The 21065-nt window shown below is 52.8% G+C and overlaps 1 protein-coding gene across 1 annotated transcript in view; it reads right to left on the bottom strand.

The window, feature by feature from the left end:
* The window catches only part of LOC309602594 (zinc finger matrin-type protein 4-like), a gene marked incomplete at both ends in the record, with an annotated part of 42851 nt that overhangs the window by 3697 nt on the left and 18089 nt on the right, over positions 1-21065 (bottom strand). Inside the window, 2 exons of the mRNA XM_082336254.1 lie at positions 6551-6778; positions 15243-15399. Of these exons, the coding sequence (XP_082192380.1) occupies positions 6551-6778; positions 15243-15399 (385 nt within the window). The remainder of the gene's footprint in view (positions 1-6550; positions 6779-15242; positions 15400-21065) is intronic.

Below are 21065 nucleotides of genomic sequence, written 5' to 3' on the forward strand. Positions count from 1 at the left end.
TGGCAGCAGTCGCTGGCGGCAGCCCGGGGCGGAGGAGCAGCCTGCCCGGTGCCGCAGCCTCACCCGACGGCGCAGGGGGAGGGAAGGGCTGCGTCGCCCCGCGGCACCCAGGCGCTTTGCGGGCACGGAGGGCAGGAAAACAACGCGCTTTCTGGTTTCTACAAATGGAGCAAACCTGGCGCCAAGGACAGGGAGGGTCGGTACAAACCCAGGCGCGGCAGAGTCCCCGGGACAGGACGGGGCTCTCCTCTCCCTGCAGCGTAACTACAATTTAACTCCATTCTTCTTCTACCTCGGGGAAAGAGTACAGCCATTTCAGAGCAGATTTACAGAAACAGTCACTTCTCTGCCTCATCTAACATGTTTGCACCGAAAAGCCAGAGTGCAGCTGAACATACATTAAACGCCTGCTTCCCTTCTGGACGTCCCCGAGAGGGACGGCAACCCGAGGGCTCCTACTCCTGGTACGCAGGGCAAAACCTGACGTGAATTAAGCATATAAATGCAGACTAAGTGTTTCCAGACCCTGATTCTGTTGTCTTCCCTACTATGCTGAGTGCCAGAGAGTGGTTTCTTCTCTCCTCCTCCCTTTTGTATTTTAACATCCTGATAGTTCCCTCGGCATCACGGACTGCATTAGCATCACTGACATTACGCGTACCTTGGCACTGCAGTAAACCGCTGATGCTAAAGTAATTTCTGTCCTGTCCTCCTAGAAAAAAGGGAATTGCAAATTTAGAGTCTCTGTGGTCGGGTTTCTGCTTTGCACTGATTCACTTCCATGAAGATCTGAGCAGAGCGTTTCTAGCTTAATTGAAGGGCTCGGCTTAATAACACCAGAGTTGTGGAATTCGTACCATGGGCCGCTGTGCTCTTGAGGAACAGCTTTAATGTACCATGTAATAGTCTCTTTTGAGTTTCCACAGCATTATTTCTTTGCAGAAATTGTTAAAACAATTCATTTAGAACAAGTAATGTACAGTATTCTCAAATTCGATCAGTTTATGCCTATCGTAATTAACTGCATAGGCTATATACTCACGTACCGTTCCCCAGCTGTATCTACAGACTCCCAAAAAATCTCTTTTCCTTTTTTGAACTTCAGACGCTAGCTACACAAACAGTCCCACTTTTCACAAACACCTCATACATCTCTCACTTGGTCCAACATAAAGTTCAACATCTTCTTTAAAAAGATATTTCAAAAATGTTCAGATGAGCACTTGAAAAAAGCAAGCAAGCAATAACACAGAAGTATTTAAATAGTCACCTATATTTTTGTGTGCCATGATGCGGCACGGAACAAAACTCAAATTGCAAATATGCTTACGGATGCTCTCCTAACTGAATTTATTCTTGATGCAGCAGCAATGGTTTTATAGTCGAACCCTCTCTCCATAGCTGGCAGCTCCTGTTTCCTTTATTGAGCCAAGAGGAGTCAGAAATCACGTACATTCGTGCCACAACGCAGGGAAAAGGACGGAAAAGGCAGCGCGCGGCGGACACGGGGGGCGCGTTGGCACCTCGCCGCAGACCGAGCCCTCGGACCACGCCGTGACCGCCGCACGGCAGAGATCGGGACTGGGGAAGTAAGAAACTGGTAATACTTTAAATTAAGGTAATAAGGTTCTAATGCTCAGCAGCTAATTTAACAGCATACATTAACAGCAGCCTTATTGAATCTTAATTACTTGTGTAGGTGGAAACGCCATCAGCGATTACAGTTCCTAACTGGGGACGCTGATTTTTTTCCACCAGCATGTTAAGGCTGCTCACGACGATGAACAAGGGGGAATCCTGTCCCTCCGCCCCGCGTCCGGCACGGGAGGACTCGGCGCTGCTCCGCCGCAGGGGCTCTTCCCGCTGCCTGGAAAACGTGGCCGCAGAACAGGCCGGTCCTGCGAACTCACGCCCAGCAGAATCACACATCTGCTAGCGCACACGGGTACGTTTTAGGTGGATGGAAACGTTGTCGGGGCTGGACCGGCCAGTCGGGAAGACACCAGAAGCTGCACCGCGCTCCCCAACGCCGCGCTGCCCCGGGGCGGCCACGCTCCCGCTCGCCTCGCGCCGGGATCGCCGTTCCTGCGGCGGGACAACGGCTTGCAGGACCTCGCAGCTGAAATCCGGCATCCTGAGACCGACTTGTACAGGAAAAGTCTGGAGTGTGACGTGACCTCCACCAAAACAAGGCACAGAGGAAGGAAACTAGCCTCAGATCAACTGCAGGCCGAAACCACAGGCAACAATCACCTCTAGAATATCAAAATTAACAGTATCTGATCTCACTGGAGCTTACCAAAGCTGCCAACTTGGCTGAAACTGGCGTTTCATAAAAGGCACCCCACCAAAGCGTGTTGGAGCCGAGCATTAGCTCAGCGGGCAATGGGAAGGTGGTCCCAGCCAGAGCAGCCTGCGTTAGGAAACGCCGGGCTCTGTGTTCGCATCTACCTTTGCGGCCTCACGACACATCAGCATTCCCTACCCTGCATCATGACATGCACTCATGTAAAATTGAATGTGCTCCTATAGCCATTAAATAAAATATTAACAACTCAAGTCATTAATGTCATTCTGCATAAAATGCATTAAAACACATTCCAGGGGAGTGCTTGTTAAATCACCTTTTACTAACCAAAAGTGACAGCACAGAATGAAAAGTATTTATAAGGCATACAAAGAAATTATGAGCTGAGAAGGAAAATGAAACTCAGCTCTTTGCCTGATTTTTCAAGATATGCAACGATGACAATTTACCTGAAAATACAAAGGCTTCAGGTGACAACATCCCTGTGCAGCCGTCCCGATTCTGCTTTACTGCAGAGGCTGCTGTATTTTATTTTAGGGATTCACAGTGTCATCCCCTTGAGAGGCACCAGTTTTCCTGCTCACCAGGGACCAAGCGCCCTGGGAAGAAGACCCACGTTCCTGCGGTTTACAGCATCCCATCTAACCAGCTCCAGGTACACAAGGCTGGCCCCGAATCTAGCTCCATCGCTACGTAAAAGCCAAGTTTTGCTGGCAGGCATCAAAGAGAGCCCAAGGTGCCTCGGTAAGTCGTTTGTTGTCACGCAAAAGGCGCTGAAGCTCAGGTTATGAAGGCTGACGAGATGAAGGAGGGTCTGCCTGTACGTGAAGTCTTCTGCTCATGCTGTTCATTCAAAGGTGTACATATAGGAAAGGAAAGGACATACCGAATCCACTTAACGAAGCCCAGACTTTCAAACACTGCACCAGCCTTCAAAGAGAGAGCATTTTGCTGTGGGGTTTCGGCTCAGCACCAGCAATAAGCAGAGTCCATTATTAATTAAATCCCCCATGAAGGAGATCTGCCAGGCTCTGCTGCGAGGCCTCTGCCCCCGCAGAGCCCACCTGCGTTAGAGGAGGAATGACAGAGAGCTCGGCGATGGATAATGCCAGCCGTGAAGTAAAACTGGTGAAATGTGACCTGATGGAGCAAAAATGCAATTCGCTCTCTGCCTGGCGCAGGCTGCGGGAAGGCGAGAGCTGCCAGACGGAGCCGCGCCGGTGCCTCCGACGGAGCAGCTTCTGCTCCGTGTTGCTGAACAGGCGCAAGCTGTCGGGGGAAGAGCCCAGAATTCAGGGTTTGGTACCATACCCACCGGTTTTTGTCTTTTTATGATCTGCGCCAGGATGGGCTGGGGCGCAGCATCAGCTAGAGGAGGCAGCTCCGAAGGAAGAAAACTCTTCATTTCTCCCTCTTTCGGGGTATGTCCATGCGCTCTCCTAAGGAGTAAGAGCAGAGGGCTTTCCCGACCAGCCCTCGGAGCAGGGGGTCCTGGACTGGTGGTGCTGGCAAGGCTGGAAAGCCGCACGAAGCCGCTCGGAGAGACGGGGCTGGACTCTGCCCAGAGCAGCGGCGGGCACTGCCGAATGACCCCCAAAGCGCCCTCCCTCCGCTCGGCCAAAGCATGGGGGCCGCGCGGCCGTGCGCCCGCATGCATTGCGGCTTTAACTCAGTACAGACTAGAGAAACGGCGCTGTTAGTGAAACGGTGCTGCTAGTGAGGTTTCTTTTTCCTTTTTTTTTTCCCCCCCCCCTCGTCTTTTCATTTCTGAGAAGAAAATAAGACTTCAAAATTGCAGGATGAGCACTTGGCAAGAAGAATCAATGCTTTTGTTTCCTATAAATATCAGTTGTCCAAAAATATATCTCTATTCTTATTTCACCAAATACACATTCATATTTATCAATAAATATTTTATTATAGCCATTATCAAAACATCAAAGGCTGCTGGAATGTTTTACTTCAGCCGACACTGCTTGTTCCAGGCTCACACAATGCATCAAATGTTCATCTCCCACAGTAGTCAAAATAGAATTAATATTTAAGTTGCGATGGGAGAAGCCACCAGGGGTGGGAAGGAAAGGAGTTTGCATTCTAGGAGTACCGAGGCAGCCAAACAAGCGGGGAGCGAGGAGAGCGCGCGGCCGTGATCCTCACCGCGCGCTGCCCAACGCCAAACCCGCCGCACGTCGAAAGCAACGGTCAGGCAAGGCTTCGGACAGAAGTCCGAACCTGGGACAGACCGCCCCGGGTATCTCTGAACTGCCGCTGTCATCGCTTCTCTTGAATTCAGATATGACTTTATCTGCCAAGGGAAGGCTGTTTTCTCGGACAGAAGGCAGAGCTCATTCTGTGCTGGCTACTGCGGAGATCTGCCTTCTGCATCTGTAGAGATCTTCTCTAGCCTCACAGCTAAACGCATACAGCAGAGCATATCACACCCCCTAGTTCAGAAAAACTGTGAAAAAGAGGATTTCCCAGCCGCACCGCTACTCCGGCAGCAGAGGCAAGCTTTGCAGGACACCACCAGCAGGCCCACGGACACCGCCTCGGCTCGCCGCGGCTGGCTGTGCAGCTTGGCGGCACCAGAAAGCACTGGGCACCCGCGAACTGCAGGCTCCGAAACGACAGCCCGGCAGGGACAAAGCTGGCTTCCCCCCGTACCGGGGGACGCGTACGGCCACCGCACAGCTCCGCCGTCCCCCTCTCCCGCTATCCACGGGCACTGGCGGGACCACGCCAGATTGAGCTGCAAATCCCAGCCACCGCAAAGTTAAAAACCAACACGGGCTGCTGAGCACGTAACGCCCTCCAATTGCAACTCTCCTAGGCGCAAGCTAAATGTATAAAACACTTCACAATTGATTTATTTACAGTTAATGACATCCTCAGCCACTCTCGAGCTTGGCACAGTGCAAAGCACTAAGCACTTCCATGTTATTGTCCCAGGTTTTATTTCCCTGCATATTTTCAACAGCGGGCAGTGACTCAGCCCCATGAATCATTTATGGCATTGTGAGTCACACTAGGTAGCACACGAAGGATCTGGATAACCATTACAAGGTTTATCTGAGATCAAGAAATGCACAATATGCTGCATAGTCATTAGTATTTAAAGGAAAATTATTTCATTTAACAAGGGGAAAAAAAAAAGGTATTTTAAAATGTTAATGCAATGTCTTGCTGGCAAACCAGACTTCCTCTCCCGCATGGTTTTGAAAATCAAACCTGCACTTTTTCCTCAGCCTACTTCAGTCAAACACATTGTGTGCACAGAGGATTATAATCAAGACCACAGAGAAAACTTTCAACAGGAGGCTCGTACCTCTCCTCCTGCAATCCCACCTCTACCTTAAAAAGGCGCTTTGCTCAGAATTCAGTCTTAGCCGCATCCTCGGCCGCTAGGAATCAGCACATCTCCATCAACAGGCACAGCGTGATGGAGCCGGTCCCGCAGCAGCGCCAGGCGGCCGGGAGGGATGGGGTGGACCGGGAGGGACCGGGGATGCTCGGGGGCTCTGGCAGCCATGGCCACCGGCCAGGCGGGGGCTGCGGTGGCGGCTCCACCCAAGGGGGCTCGCAGAGGGGTCCAAGGCCCAAATCCGGGCGACCGCAGGGCGCAGCCCCTGCAGGGACCCCGTGGGTGCCAGAGCCCCTCCCGGCGGGGCCGGGATAGACGGATGGACGGACAGACAGGCGGATGGATGGCTGCTCTCCCTTCAGCGGGAACACAGACAACTCGTGTTTTCTGCTCTTTGCTGCCGCTGACCCAGGGCCATTGCAGTGTTTTATAAGCGCACTAATTAAATCTCAAAAGACAGCTAATGCCCTGCTCTCCAGCAGGGAGATGCAGGGAGCGCTCTGCCTCCAGCAACAAACAGCCCCGTCCCCACTTCCCAGCGGGGCTGAGCGCTCCACCGTCGTCTCCTCTCTCAGCTCCCAGTCCCCATTTGCTGGAGGACAGAAGCGTGTGCTAATGGAAGGGACTATTTTAGGAAGAGGCAAAAGAAACACCTAGGAAACAACTTTTAAAGGATGCTGCTAAAACTGCAGACTGTCATCTTAGAGGAGGGGATTTTTTTTTACGGGAACGGGAACGTCATAAAGCAGTAAGAGCACCACGGGCTCCCCTGCACCACTTGACCAGAGGACCAGTGACCGTGGCGGGCGAGGGCGGTGTCGCTGCGGCCACTGGATCCCACGGGGAGCCGGTCCTTGCTCTCCATGTACCGGTGCTCTCACCTCTCAGCTCTCCCAGGTCCAGGGTCTTCCCCAGCTGCTCCAGGAGGTCGGCCCTGGCCGCGTTCTTCTTGTGCTTTTTGCCATCGTAGTGCTGCTGTGCCATCATGGGGTTGTTGAACCAGGCTGCGCAGAGCTGGCAGTACCTGTCCGAGTCTCTCCGCTGATGCGGTGACGGTACCACCGGGGGACTATCCGTGTGCGGCTGCTTTAGGGAGCTCAGAGCGGCTTCTGTAAAAAGGAAACGTTCCGACATGAGCTTTTCCAGGCTAGCGTTGCTGTCTGAATAACAGTGGACCCCGAGGCAGAGCCCACATTAGACACGGGGAATAATTAGTAGCAGTTACAGGGTCCCACTGGATATTTTGGATGGTACTGCTTGGAAATCTACCATTTCTCATAAAAAAAGCAGCACGAAAGGACAGCCCAGGATTATTCCTCAACTAGCTGCGTTTCACTAGCTGGGAAAGGAGGATGCTCTCATTGCAGTTACACCTCTTACCACTGTTGTGACTAAACCCGCTAAACTTATCCTGCTTAAATTGGTACCTCCAGGAAAAATCGCCAGTGGAGAATAAACAAAACATGCAAAGCCATCTACTTCTCAAGATAGACAGACAGATTTATCGTTATCTCTGGATTCTTATTTTTCAATTTATTTGGTCTCGGAAAGAATAGGGAAAGCTGCAGTCACTGTAAATTGTCACGGATGGAAAAAAAAAAAAAACCATTCAGTAATCAGTCCCCTCATTCAAATACCTTCACATTGCGAACGGACAGGTACCAGCAACCCAGGACCTTAATTTAATCCCATTTCCCTTCAGATTCACCAAGAGGCCATCTGGGAACACAGACATGATCCCCAAACAATTTCAAAGAAAAATGGGTGATTGGTCTTGACATAATGGAGCTGCACCTTGTTTGCCAGAGTTTTCCTACTTTGTACAACATAAGTCACAAAGCTGTGGAAAAACAGTTTAAAGTAAAGTTCAGATAACATTGGGATACAAAAATATACAATGACGAGCACTTAGTTATCACACCTCATTCAAAAATTCCCTTTTATGTGGTTTTCCTTTTCTTTTCTTATCCAGATGAAATGCCTGCTATCTAAATAATTAACAAACCACTCTCTCCGTGACACAAGAATAGGCAGATTTTAAGGTGCTGAAGAGGAGCTCGATCGCTCTCCTTTGATCAAGAGGCCCCGTGCTATTCCAGCTGAGCCCTGACGAGAGCGCGGGCTGGCAAGTGACGGACCCACCTCGGCGTCTGATACTGGGAACGGCAGCAGTGAGCAAACAGGGAGCTATTTAGACGTCTAATTACAACCGAAGCCCACCGTGATTGACTCCACGGCTCAAGAAAGTTAGTATCATTATAAATCTTCTGCTGACCTGCTCGGGAAGGGACGTCTATTAACTTTCCTCAAGGAAATTGTATCTTACGTATAACGTTACTTACAACCTTATCGATTTCCAGGCGTTTAAAAGCTTCTATTGTTTTGGATGACAACTGCCACGGTATCGGAGTTTCACGGCCTGGCCGGTTGGTTGAGGCACCGTCACCCTCCTCGCCAGGCCGCCGCTGGAGCAACGCCTGGGGAAGGGTCTCCTCGCTCCTGCTGCTGCCGCCAGCGCTCTGCGCAGCGCCAGCGGAACGAGCTCTTGCGGGGATTAGTTAATAAAGCCATCACACAACGGGCTCCCGCGGAAGATATTTCTTCTCCTCGTTCTGCTGTCTCGCAAACCGCCCGCTCGTTTGGATTCATTTCACCCCGCTAGAGGATTCCACTGCCTAATCTCTGCCCGCCTTCCGTTTAACTAGCCTAGTTAGAAACCAAGCACGATGCCGACGAAGAAAACCTTCTTGCTTTGCGCCGGGCCCCTGATGCCCCCCTTGCAGCGCGCCGGGGCCGGGGGCCGCGCTGGGACACATCCCGGCTCTGCCGAGGCAGCCGAGCTCCGCAGCTGCTGTGCCGCCTCCCGGAAAACTGCTCCTGGCAGAGCTGGCGGGCAGCAGGCAGGGCTCAGGGAGGACCCGGCTCTATTTTGCTCCTAAAAATAACATCTTCCCTAACACCTATGGTTCCAGTACGAGACATGCACCCCCAGCCCCTCCAAGACGCCTGCAACATAAACAAAAGCACAAGTACAGCAAGGAGCAGAGCCAGGGCCAACACACGGTGATTAAGAAGAAAATTAGGAAATAACAACACTGCCTGTCCAAACTAAGATTACGCACGTTTTGCATATGCTTGATGCCTGAAAAGCAAGCGTAGCTTGCCTATTCCTCACGTACTCTTGCGACTACCCGCAGGCGCTCCCCAAGGAGCCTCCCTGCAGGAAAGAGCGGGTGCCACGAGCTGCCCCGCGCGGGGACCGGCACAGCCCGGCGATGCCGCGGGACCCAGCCCTCTGCCGCTCCCCGGGGCCAGGGCTGAGCAGCTCCAGGGCACGGGCGAGACGCGTGGGCATCTGGACCAGCATGAATAACCAGTTATTATGGCAGCCCGGGAGCTCTGTGATATATTTGACTTGCTGCTCTCCAGGCCCCAGGCTATGAAGTTAAATCTATCAGACCTTTTGGTCAGCTTTCTCCTTGTTTATATGTTATCTGCTGCCAGAGGGGAACCAGGGAGGCTGAAGTGCACAGAGCTGGTGGTGTCCGCGGGAGTTATATCTCCCGCTCACTAAAGAAATACGACTGAAGCATCCTCTGCTGCTCAGCCATCAGCCGGGCCGGCGGCCCCGGGGCTGCGCGTCCGAGCCCCTCTCGATGAGGCTGGGGGCTTGTGCTCATCCAAACGCGGCGCAGGAGGGAGGCCGTCGGTGGGACCGGCGCTCCTGCTTCGGGGGTGGCACCGCAGCCGCCCCGTGCCCAGCCCAGCCCCGCTCCGAGCCCACCGCAACGCCTGGCTCCCCCCGACCCCGTGGGCTGCAGGCACCCTGCACAGAGCCAGCGCCGGACCCTCGGCCCACGTGCACGGGTGCTCCCGCGTGGCAGCGATTTCCTCTTAGCACACGCAACACTGAATATTTTCTTGTAAAGCCGCATTCCTCAGGTTCCATTCACAGCTACCACTCGTCCCAAGGCGTGCTGAACCCAGCCTGGCACTTAATGAAAACATCCCCTGTCTTCCCAATCCTCCTGAAGAAAAATAGATGAAAGTTGACTTCTCCACAAATGTGGGTTTATCATTTTGATATGCGCTACAGAACTACAACAGAACAGGAAATATCATCATTCCCTGAGCAGCGACATGAAAATTAATAATAAACACTCACAAAACGTCAAATGTTAAAAATGTTTCTCCATCTAAAACACAAACATAAAAGCTGCTACTTTGACTATTTCAAGTATTTCAAAATGCTAAATAGCTCATGACAGTCTGCCTTACGTTCCCTTTTGCTGTGGGAGGGAAGTGAGAAAGTCTTACTTTGCTGCAAGAAGCAAAATATAAAGTTAGAAACACTTTAGCACTCTGGCAATGAACTAATGTTTGACTTATTTCTTGCGTGCAAAGCTTTTTATTCATAGCTGTATTTAAATGGCACCCAACTTTTTATCATCGCCACTCTCCAGGAACGGAGCACGAGAAAGGAACTGAGCCACGACAGCGGGGCACTGGAGAAATGCCGTTTTCTTCAGAAGGCAAACCTGGGACCGGGGCAGACTCCAGCTGCCGCTGGACGGATCCTCGCACCCCAACCTGAAAGCCATTTACTCTGTCTCCTTCAGCGCACCTGAAAAGCAAACCCTACGCTAGGAACTAGAGAACAAAGAGGCAAAAACGCCAAGGTAACTTTTCCCACTGGCAAAATCACGCCCTTATTCCTCAGCCCGAACGCAGGGGACCCCGGTGCCGGCATCGCCCCTCCCGGGAGCTTGGCGCCCACCGGCCCAGCACCTCCCGCAGCCGTGGCCCTCGGCGGCACTGCCGGCGCCGAAGGGCTGGTCTCCACCCTCCAGAAATGCTGCCTGCGGGTACCCGCGCTTCGATCAGTGAAGGCAGCAGCTATCCCCCCCCCAGTCCTTTGTTTTATAACTCCTACTGAGGACTGGAGGCAACCTGACAGAAGATGTTGGCAATGACTAGAGAAATTCATCAGCAACAGCAGTGACATAAAGCCTCTGAGGGCTACAACCTTGTACAGCAGGAGCAACAGAAAAGATCACAAATATTTCGCTGTAATGATGAGACATCGCTTTCCTATTGTGAAAAACCCAACTGTTACGGCACTTCTCCCTCTCCTGAAAGCACCAGCAGAGAAATGAGAGATCCGTACTTCATTAAGATGATGAAATTGAAAGGGAAGGTGTAACTCCGTAAGGGGACTGACAATAGATGTAATTTTCTAGGGGACTGGCGAGACAGAAAACCCAGAATATCAAGCAGCGGTCTGTTCGGAGGCAGAACGCAGTCGCCAGCGCATCCCCGTGCATCTGCAAAATGGATCCGAGCCCTCCCGAAGGCAGGCGACGGATGCTGCAGCTTAAGGTGACCAGAAAGCGTGCCTGGATTATCTGGTAGGAATGGGCCTGGATTATCCGGTAGGAATGGGGGGAACAGAACCGTCAGGGCACAGGGCAGGGTGTAGGTTAACGTCTTGCACCACTTCATGCAGAGCACAGGTTGCTCAGAGTTCAGGACTGACGTAACCGCCGTGGTGACGAGGGGGAATTCTGTTCTTTACCGACTCAGCGGAGCCGAGATAAACATCTCACCTTGCGGCATGAAACTCATCGGGAAGCCCCTGAGCTGCTCGCAGGTGTAATATTAAGCAGTGCCCTGGCACTACGCTGCGTGCAGGGAAGAACGCTCAGCACTGGGGCACACGTTGGATGCCAGCAGCAGAGGAGGCACCTGCAGAAACCCTTCCCTCCGCCGCTTTCTGGCTGGAAAGGGATGCGAGTCCAGGGTGAAGGCTCGGTGTTTGGAGCGGAGCTGCTCTGCAGAGGTGAAGCCTCAGGGAATTTCTGGCCACCGGCAGCGGCTCCAGGTCCCACGGCAGCCTTGCAGCACAGCGCGTTTCAGAGCCGATGCCTCCGGGAACCATGACCAGGAGCAGAATTCCAGTTGCAGACATTTTTCAAATTTTTGCCTTCACTGAGAGTATTACATATTTTTTGATGCATTTCTTTTTTTACTGGAAAACACTGCTCTTCAAACAGCTGAAGAATTCTTCCTAAATTTCCCCTGCAGTTTCAACTTCTTAGTCTTTGTTTTGTCCCCTAAATTCATTTTGTTACCGTGCGATTTAAAGAGATGCCATGCTCCAGAGGCACCCGCACACCTGTGTGAATGAAACGACTCCTGCCAAGACAGCTGTGCAAAGAATTTCACAAACTCTTTCCTCCCTTTACACACAGGCCCACTAATTAAGCAAATGGTCAACACAGAACTTCACAACGATTTAGGGGAGCAAAATAAATTCTTGTGCAAGGCTGAAAATCAGACATTGCAATCTGGAGGCTGTTACCTATTTTCCTTGCTTGTGGCCACTAAAATACCTTTTCAGATTAACTGTATATGTTTAATCTCAGCCACAATAAGAGCACTTGGGGAATTCTGAAAGCATTTTAAGCTTTTTTTTTTTTTTTTTAATTAAAAGATTATGAGAGTTCAAATATTTGTACAGAGTCTCACTTTTTGTTGATCGCACATGAAAGGTAAAAAAATACATCACTCTTAAGATCTTAGGGAAACACCAAGGAGTACATTCAACCCATTTAACCCTCTGAAGGATTACCGTGTTATGATCAGAATAGCAGCTGGACCTCTTTTAAAGATGCCAACCAGTCATACTGCGACCGTGAGCTCGTGGCCCCCGAACCGCCCGCACCCGCTCCTCAGTCACTGGGCTCAGCTCCCCGGTCCCCAGCACAGCAGAAGGGGCTGGATCCCTCGGCAGCGACACACTGCTGATTATCAATACCTCTTAACTGGTAGCAGCTTACGTCTGAGCAGATTAAGCCTATATTAAATGTTATTTATCTCCTTTAAGAAAACCAAAGGGAAAACAAACCATGACTCATCCCACCCCAAGGCGATGCGGAAGGCGCCCTGTCCCTGTCCCGCGGCTCCAGGGCTCTGGGACCGAGCGCGCCCGACGGCCATGCAACCACAGGGAACCGTCGCAAGGAGCAGCTCCGCCACCAGCACTTCCAGCCTCCATCGCAGGGGTCTCAAAGCTGACGCTGAAACGTTCATAGGCCTTCTGGCAATCAGGGCTTTAAGGATGACGTACAAGAGCCTCTGGAGTGCCCTTCCATGGAGCGGGGGAAGAAAAACGGCTGGATAATCTCAGTGATGAATTCCTATGGAAAACAGCAGAGCCACCACCCAAATCCTGCACAGCCACCTGCCGCACCGCAGCCAGGCCACGCTGTGGTCACAGACACGCGTGAAGCCCCCCGGTGTGAAGCCCTCCCAGGAGCCGGAGCTTGTGAAGCTCTGTCTGAGAGACCAAAGGCTCCCCGGTGCCAGCCATGACGGACTGGGAGAAAAATCCTGGGTGACTCCACAGGAAGCCCAGAAAAATGCTGCGTCCAAAGGGCACGTTTCTGAGAACTACTGGTGAGCAAGGAGGTGCTTATTAACGTATTCCTGCAGCTCAGCTTCATCAGATCAAGTGTCTGGAAGAGCTGATGAGTCCTTGAGTTACTCTTTCCTAGTGATTACTACAGCTGAAGAGCCCATTACTCTCGGAGCACGCGGTGCACAGCTCACTTAGAGCCTCTGCGAGGCTGATCCAGATGATTAAAAAATTAGACAGAAACACAATGCAAAGCTGTTGGAAAGCCCTAGCACAGACCCCACGGTACGTCAGCCTTGGCACCGCTTCAGAGAGGTCTCTAACAAAGGAGAGGGTACAACTGCTTCTCATCTACCTATTGCCAGTCCACGCACATCTCCGATTGCATTCACAGAAACGTTGGTTCACCGGAGTCCGAGCTCTCCACCGGCACCTGCTGTGCCGAGATCAATTCCCTCCTGCCATCGATTGAGAACCGCTGCCCACCGTTTGTCCGTCTGCCTTTGCGTGGCTCCAGCTCCGCAGGCAGACCCTGAGCTCCCGCCTGCTGCCTCTGACCTGCCCAAACAGCTCCAGACCCGCAGGCTCCTGCCCAGGACAACGGTCCTGGAGGTGAAAACACCGACTCCTTCCCCGCTGGCGGGTGAATCCCAATCGTCGACGTACGTGGGAATCGGTCCATGCACTATTCCCTGAAGTCCGTCACCCCTGTGACGCTCAGAAACTCACCTGGCTTTGACCAGAAAACACCAGGTTTCGAGGCAGGTCCTTTGGTGCTGGAGGATAAATCGCTGGAAGGCTGCACCCGAGGGATGGGGTTCTGAGTGCTAACGCAAGCACTGGACAATTAAATACCATAAGCGAGTACACCACTTCTCTCGGTGCCCTTGTAATTATTTGCCAGCTGCAGAGAAGAGCCTGAGGAGTCCTCAAGTGAGCCAGCTGCAAATTATCACGTTAGCTCACGTTAGATCCGTCCCGCTGGCTCGCTGCGGGGACAGGCAGGAGCTGCCAGCACCCCTGCCCGCCGCGGGATTCACAGCCGGTACCCAAAGCACCGGGCCGCTTCCAGACGCACCTCGGTGACTCGGGAACTCTGCCGCACCTTCGCTCAACCAGCCTCCTGGGAGCGCGCTCGTTAGTTAAAGCAAGTAAGCCACCATCTAAAGCGATTCCCCGTGCTCCCTCAAGGGCGGTAACATTTCCCAAGCCAATCCTGGTAAAGGACAAGTGATATTCTATGCATCAGCATCTACAGGCTGTAAAGTTAAAAAAGCAACAAAACCGCACGCAGCGAGCCAACCCCCCCTTATTTAATCACATCTAGGATTTATGCACATCGTGTTAGGCAGGAGGTAAAATGCACAGCTAAATTTACGCTCTGTTCTGACAGAAGTGCCGCTGGTAGTAATACTGAAATACATCTGTCTGCAGGACCACAGCCCAGTTATCCTGCCTGCTTAGCACGGAGAATATTTTGCTCAAGTATCCTCTGGCCCGACGAGCACAGGGGAAGTTTTGTTTCACAGTTTATTAGCGGTTTGCAGGGACTTTATGGTTAAGCAAACAATAAGATGGTTAAATTATCCGATTCCAACATTTGACTTTTTAAATGTGAAAGTTAATAGGCTTGCATTATCGGAATCACCGTGGAGGCAAGCATGAATACCCATCTGGGCAAAAATCAAAAGACAATCAATCCAACAGTTTGCAAAGACTAGATTTCCCTCTAAGGTAAAGGCAAATGATATTCTGTTCTGTACAGTAACACGAAAGGTTTATTAAACATATTAGCTGAGCTGTCAAATAACTCCTGATAATTAAAGTGAGGCTTGGCTATCGGTGCCCAGAGGAGAGATTGTCTTCCACCGAACAAGACATTTCAGAAGCATGGAGCCAGAGATAGGACTCTCGTACAAAGGCCAGCCCTGGCTGATAAACCACTGATACATGTGAACAAAGCAGGCAATAATGAGCATCAGCAATTTTTAAAGGTTGTTATGACAGCAACACAAATGAATAGCTGCTTCTGCCGGCCTTCATCACTCAGCTATCCATTTTCTGCCGCGCAGGCACCGAGCCGGCGCCTCGGCACAGCGAGCCCGCTCCACCCCGCGCCGGACCCTCCTGCTCCAGCTCGCTGGCTCTGGACCTACCTGTGGCCTTTAATGCTGGTTGTTCACCTAGCAACAGTTTTAACCTTTTGGCATGGATTTTCCCTTGGTAATGCGATTCGGCCACCACTGCCGAGGTAAAGGACATGTTACATAGTGTGCAGCATTTGTTCTTATCCACTGAGTCACCATCACTGCCCTGGGTGGAGACAAAAACACAGACAAAAAAAGAGGTGTATAAGCCCACCAAGCACAGTCACGGAGAAAGGAGAGAGGGGAATCCAAGTTGTTATGCCAAGGTTTCCAAGGGGCTTCCCTTCCTTGTCTCCCCCAGACTCACTCCTGCCCGGTCCCAGCCCTGCTCGGCCTGGGGATGCCTCCGACCCCCCAGCACCTCCGCTTTCACTCGCACACTGGGAGCTCATCCCGTTGCTTCGTGTTCCCCATGGCCGAGAGGCTCATCCTTCACATCCACCAGCCTGCCTTTCTTTAGTCTTTATTCCTATTCCCTGACTGAGGGAGTCATACAAATGTGGGGCTTTCCCTGCCATCAGACACCGGCGCTTCGCCCTGCCACACTTCTGTAAGAGACCCCAAAGCAGCGGCGGGGGACGGGGAGCAGCCCTCTCTGCAGGTGGGAGAAGCAAATGAACCAGTGGGACTCAGGCGGGTCCCCCAAGAAGGATCGCACGCCAGCCCCAGACGCCTCCTGCCTTTGCTCTGCCATTCTCGAGCCCTTGGAGGAGACGCCTTTATCCCCCGCCTCGTGCAGAGACCAAGACGGAGGGGGGAGATCGGCCGGAGGAGCGGGGACCCCGGCTGCACCCCCTCTGCAGCCTGGGCGCCTGCTCCCCATCTGCTGGCCCTCGCGGAGGAACCCGGCTCAGACCTCGCGGCCATAACCTCCTGCCAGCTGCTGCCCAGAGAACCCCGAAGGCAAGGGCAGCCTCATGGCACATACTAAAGACAGGAATAACCGCTTGCTGCAGGGCTTGCATAAAAGGAAAAAAAGAGCAAAACACGTAAAGAACGCATCTATGTTCTGCTGCTTTCCTAGAGGTGGATTTTGAGCTCTTGAACACTGCCAGATGAAGAAGGGCAACCATAAAAAGTCCAAGACACTTTGCAGACAACGGTAAAAAACACATCCTAGAAACCAATGTTGCCTAAGCCAAACTCGGAGCTGTGGCCCGTGGCCCTGTTTGAGGATCTGCGCAACGCGGCACCTTGGTGCACAGGTGATGATACTCCCTTGCGAGATCCTAGGCGGCAGCTAGCAGGTGACTGGAAATTTTAAGAAGTTATGAACGTCACCATTCGGTATTTCAGCATCAGCAAGAGGCTTTCATGGCTGCAGTGATACAAGTAGGGGCCATTCTTCGCAGTTACTAAACGCTGCATCTTTATTTTTACAAGTAAATCCCAATTTAATGAGAATATTGTCTCCAACCTTCATCATGGTTATTGTTGTAGGAATAAAAGCCAGCGTGCCTCTGCCCAGCTGTGTAGCTGAGCTTAGACCTTCTACTCTAAGCAAACCCCATGAGGAGGAGCGGTTGCAGCCGAAGGCTGCCTGTTCCCACGCTGCGGCAGGAGCCGCGTTGCTGCCCACGGCACCGTACATCCCGGATCCCGCAGCAGCTCCGGCACTGCCCCGTGTCTCACCCGGGCACCCGTTACCCCGAGGGGGCACCGAGCATCCTGGCATTACCCCCCGACGCCTCCCAGCACCCGGGTGGGAGGCACCGCCGCTTCCCAGGCGCAGAGGCGTCTGCTGGGATTTCTCCCCGCTCCGACGGGGGGTTCGGCCCCTGCGCTGGGGGAAGCGGAGGCATGGAGGCACGGAGGCATCCCTGCCCGGCAGGGAGGAGCTGAGCAGCCAGGGAGGCTTTGGGAGAAGAGCTCACCAACAGCCCCTGGGCTGAATGGCTGTCAGCAAAACATGACCGCTGCTGCCGGCAAGTGTTTACGAACGGCTTCCACAGACACAGGGGTAAGCGTACAAACAACAAGCAAGCAGGGGGAAAAGCACGCTTGCACCATTAGTCACAATTAATTATTCTAATCTGTTCCACAAAGGAAATGAGAATCACGTTTAGGGCCATACATACATGGCCTCGCTTTTCCGAAGATCTCAGTATGTCGTGCTGGCCCCTGAGCACAATTTATAAATGATCTCTTTTGAAAATACTCCTCTGTGCAGAGCAAGACCTTTCCAAAGCCGGGAGATGACCTGCTGCGTGCAGGCAGTTAGCATCCCGGTCCATTCCCTGGACAAGATGGTCAGATCTGGCCCCTGTGCCAGGGTGAAACTCCCTCTGGTGACAAGCCATCTGGAGACGGTCGTGCACTTTTTCTATTTTTTCTTTTCTTTTCTTTTAAAGCAAGTATTCCAACTGCTGGTATACAGTCAAAACAGAAAATAGTCTGCTTTAGAAGCTGCAATCTTCATTTCACAACAACTTCACAACAAGCTGCAAACGCACTCTGCGATTCATCCCCGTGCAAAGGTTTGGGCGCTCGCGGGGGCAGAGGAGCGGTCTCGCGCTGGCCGCCCCCGCGGGACCGCGTCCCCGCGCACCCAAAGCACATCGCACGGCTGGAAACCACGGCGCTGCTGCAGGGGCAGCGGAGGCCAAGGGAAAGTCAGATGCAGTCCAAAAGCCAGGTCCCCTTTTGCAAACGTCACGCTTACGTTCACCCACAGAACGAAGGGCCCGGCTCTTCAGCTGCCCCATGTACATGGGTGAAACGGCTCCAGCCGAGCACCCACGCCTGCTGCCCTCCCACCGAAGCCCAGCCCGAGCCCAGGCTAACACTTGGGAGAGCGAACCGACCACACAGTCAACGCCCAACCCACTACTTAAGGTCATTTTCTCCCCCAAAATAAGCACAATTGGGGAAAAAAAGGACCCATTGTCATCCCTTTTTTCTGTTGTTGTTAACTATAAATCAACTTAAACCTTAGGGAGAAATCTCAAGAGCTGAGAAGTACTGTTCTGAGTGTAATTTGCACTTCTTTTAAATACGTTTCTCTCAAGATATTTTATGTCTTGAAATCACTTGAAAGTTAAGAGCAGAGTCAAAAATTCCCAGACTCTATTGATCATCAGCGGTGGTAACATATAAAGAGCCTCCAACAGAGCTCATTTGAAAAGGTGATACACTTCAGTGTTTACGCACCAGGGTCTCTTCCTCTGCCCCGTCTGCTCCTCAGTGACATTTTTTCCTTCCAACCTACTTTCACAGATAGACTGCAGTTAGAAAAAAAAGTTTAAAAAATGTAAACCCCCTCAAACATCCCTCGGACACTTCATTTAGAGCCCAAGGTCCCATTTACGCTGGTCCACGGTTTGCTGCGCAGCTTATCCGAGTTCACCCAAGCCCCCGGGCGAGCGCCTCGGAGCCTGGATGGGCATTTGGCCACCAGACTGGCACTCGCCTGCAGCAGAGCGGTGTTCCCAGTTTTCTGGTCGTTCTGAGAGCCCCAGCCTCTGCACAAACCATGCCAGACCTTCGCTCTCTAACGGCCAGCCATTTTCCACACACTAAATGCTGCTTGTTGCTAGCGGGATGCAGATGTTGGGGCTCAAGTGGTCTTAAGCGTTCACCCAAGCCTGTAGCATTCGTCAGCAGAATCGCCCCCCTTCCCTCCTCCGCCACCCGAACTCCTGCAGCGAGCCGCCGTCCAGCCCTGAAGGGTAATTATGCCTTCTCCTTTGTCAGCGGCTGTTTTACCTGTAACCAGATGGGCCGGGGGAACCCGAGCCGGCTGTCTTTTGTCACCCATTGAATGGCACCGCGTTGACAGGATTGTGCAGCCAGCTGGTAAAATAACATCGCTTGTCTATCAGGCTGCCCCGGGGAGACGGCCGGGCGAGCCCAGCCCGAGCCAGGGCACAGGGCTCGGTCAACCCCCAGCCTGCTCGGGGCAGGCCCCTGCTCTCCAGGGATGCTCTGCACCCACCTGTGCCCTCATCCATCTCCAGGGATGCTCTGCACCCACCTGTGCCCTCATCCATCTCCAGGGATGCTCTGCAGCCACCTGTGCCCGCATCCATCTCCAGAGGTGCTCTGCACCTACCTGTGCCCTCATCCATCTCCAGGGATGCTCTGCACCCACGTGTGCCCGCATCCATCTCCAGGGATGCTCTGCACCTACCTGTGCCCTCATCCATCTCCAGGGATGCTCTGCACCTACCTGTGCACTCATCCATCTTCAGGGATGCTCTGCACCCACGTGTGCACTCATCCATCTCCAGGGATGCTCTGCACCCACGTGTGCACTCATCCATCTCCAAGGGTGCTCTGCACCCACCTGTGCCCGCATCCATCTCCAGGGATGCTCTGCACCCACGTGTGCACTCATCCATCTCCAGGGATGCTCTGCACCCACGTGTGCCCTCATCCATCTCCAGGGACGCTCTGCACCCACCTGTGCCCTCATCCATCTCCAGGGGTGCTCTGCACCCACCTGTGCCCTCATCCATCTCCAGGGACGCTCTGCACCTACCTGTGCCCTCATCCATCTCCAGGGATGCTCTGCACCCACGTGTGCCCTCATCCATCTCCAGGGACGCTCTGCACCCACCTGTGCCCGCATCCATCTCCAGGGATGCTCTGCACCTACCTGTGCACTCATCCATCTCCAGGGACGCTCTGCACCCACCTGTGCCCTCATCCATCTCCAGGGGTGCTCTGCACCCACGTGTGCCCTCATCCATCTCCAGGGATGCTCTGCACCCACGTGTGCACTCATCCATCTCCAGGGGTGCTCTGCACCCACCTGTGCCCTCATCCATCTCCAGGGGTGCTCTGCACCCACGTGTGCCCTCATCCATCTCCGGGGATGCTCTGCACCCACCTGTGCCCTCATCCATCTCCAGGGATGCTCTGCACCCACGTGTGCCCTCATCCATCTCCAGGGATGCTCTGCACCCACCTGTGCACTCATCCATCTCCAGGGATGCTCTGCACCTACCTGTGCACTCATCCATCTCCAGGGATGCTCTGCACCCATGTGTGCACTCATCCATCTCCAGGGATGCTCTGCACCCACGTGTGCACTCATCCATCTCCAGGGATGCTCTGCACCCACGTGTGCCCTCATCCATCTCCAGGGATGCTCTGCACCCACGTGTGCACTCATCCTTCTCTCCTCGCCACTTCTCTTGCTCCTGCGCCCAGCTCAGTCAAAAGAGGCAGTAACATCTCAATTTAGTTTCCATAAAACCCACACAAGCAACTCTCTAACCCTATGCTGCATGAAGCCAGACAATGTGCAAGGAATATTTCTACCATCTGTTTTTGCAGTCTCCTCCAGACGATCCCTTCTCGCTAACCTTTGCGGAGATGCAGCGCTGACAGGGGCAAACGGCCTCGCATAACCTGAAGCACAACAAAAGACGCCGCGGCCTCAGAGAGAAAGCATCCGTTTCCCAACGCTGACATCGCTCATCTTCCCCCCACTCCGTAGCCGTGCCGAGCCAGCCTAATTCACAGGGCTTCTTCTTGTAATATTATACACTTCAAAGCAAATCTCGTACATCCAACAGAATTAACTTCAGTTATTCAGATGCCTGTTAACAAGCTGCTAAAAGGCGTAATCCTCACACAGGGCCAGGCAGTTGCGGTCCTTTGCTGGATGTTCCTTAAGCAATCCTCAGGAAAAGTAAGGATTTTTATCCCACAGATACAAATCTACTGTCTTCATCTCCCTGGGTTTTACTAAGAAGAAAAGATTATACAAACCCTTGAAATATAGCAATATAAACCACAGCACCCAAGGCACTGCAACGGATCTTTTAAATTTGAGTTAATTTTCTGCGCGTGAAGAAGGTGTTGCTGCTAAAGAGCTATTTTCCG

Source organism: Platalea leucorodia, assembly GCF_965183815.1.
Source record: "Platalea leucorodia genome assembly, chromosome: Z".
In the NCBI taxonomy this organism is placed as follows: Eukaryota; Metazoa; Chordata; class Aves; order Pelecaniformes; family Threskiornithidae; genus Platalea; species Platalea leucorodia.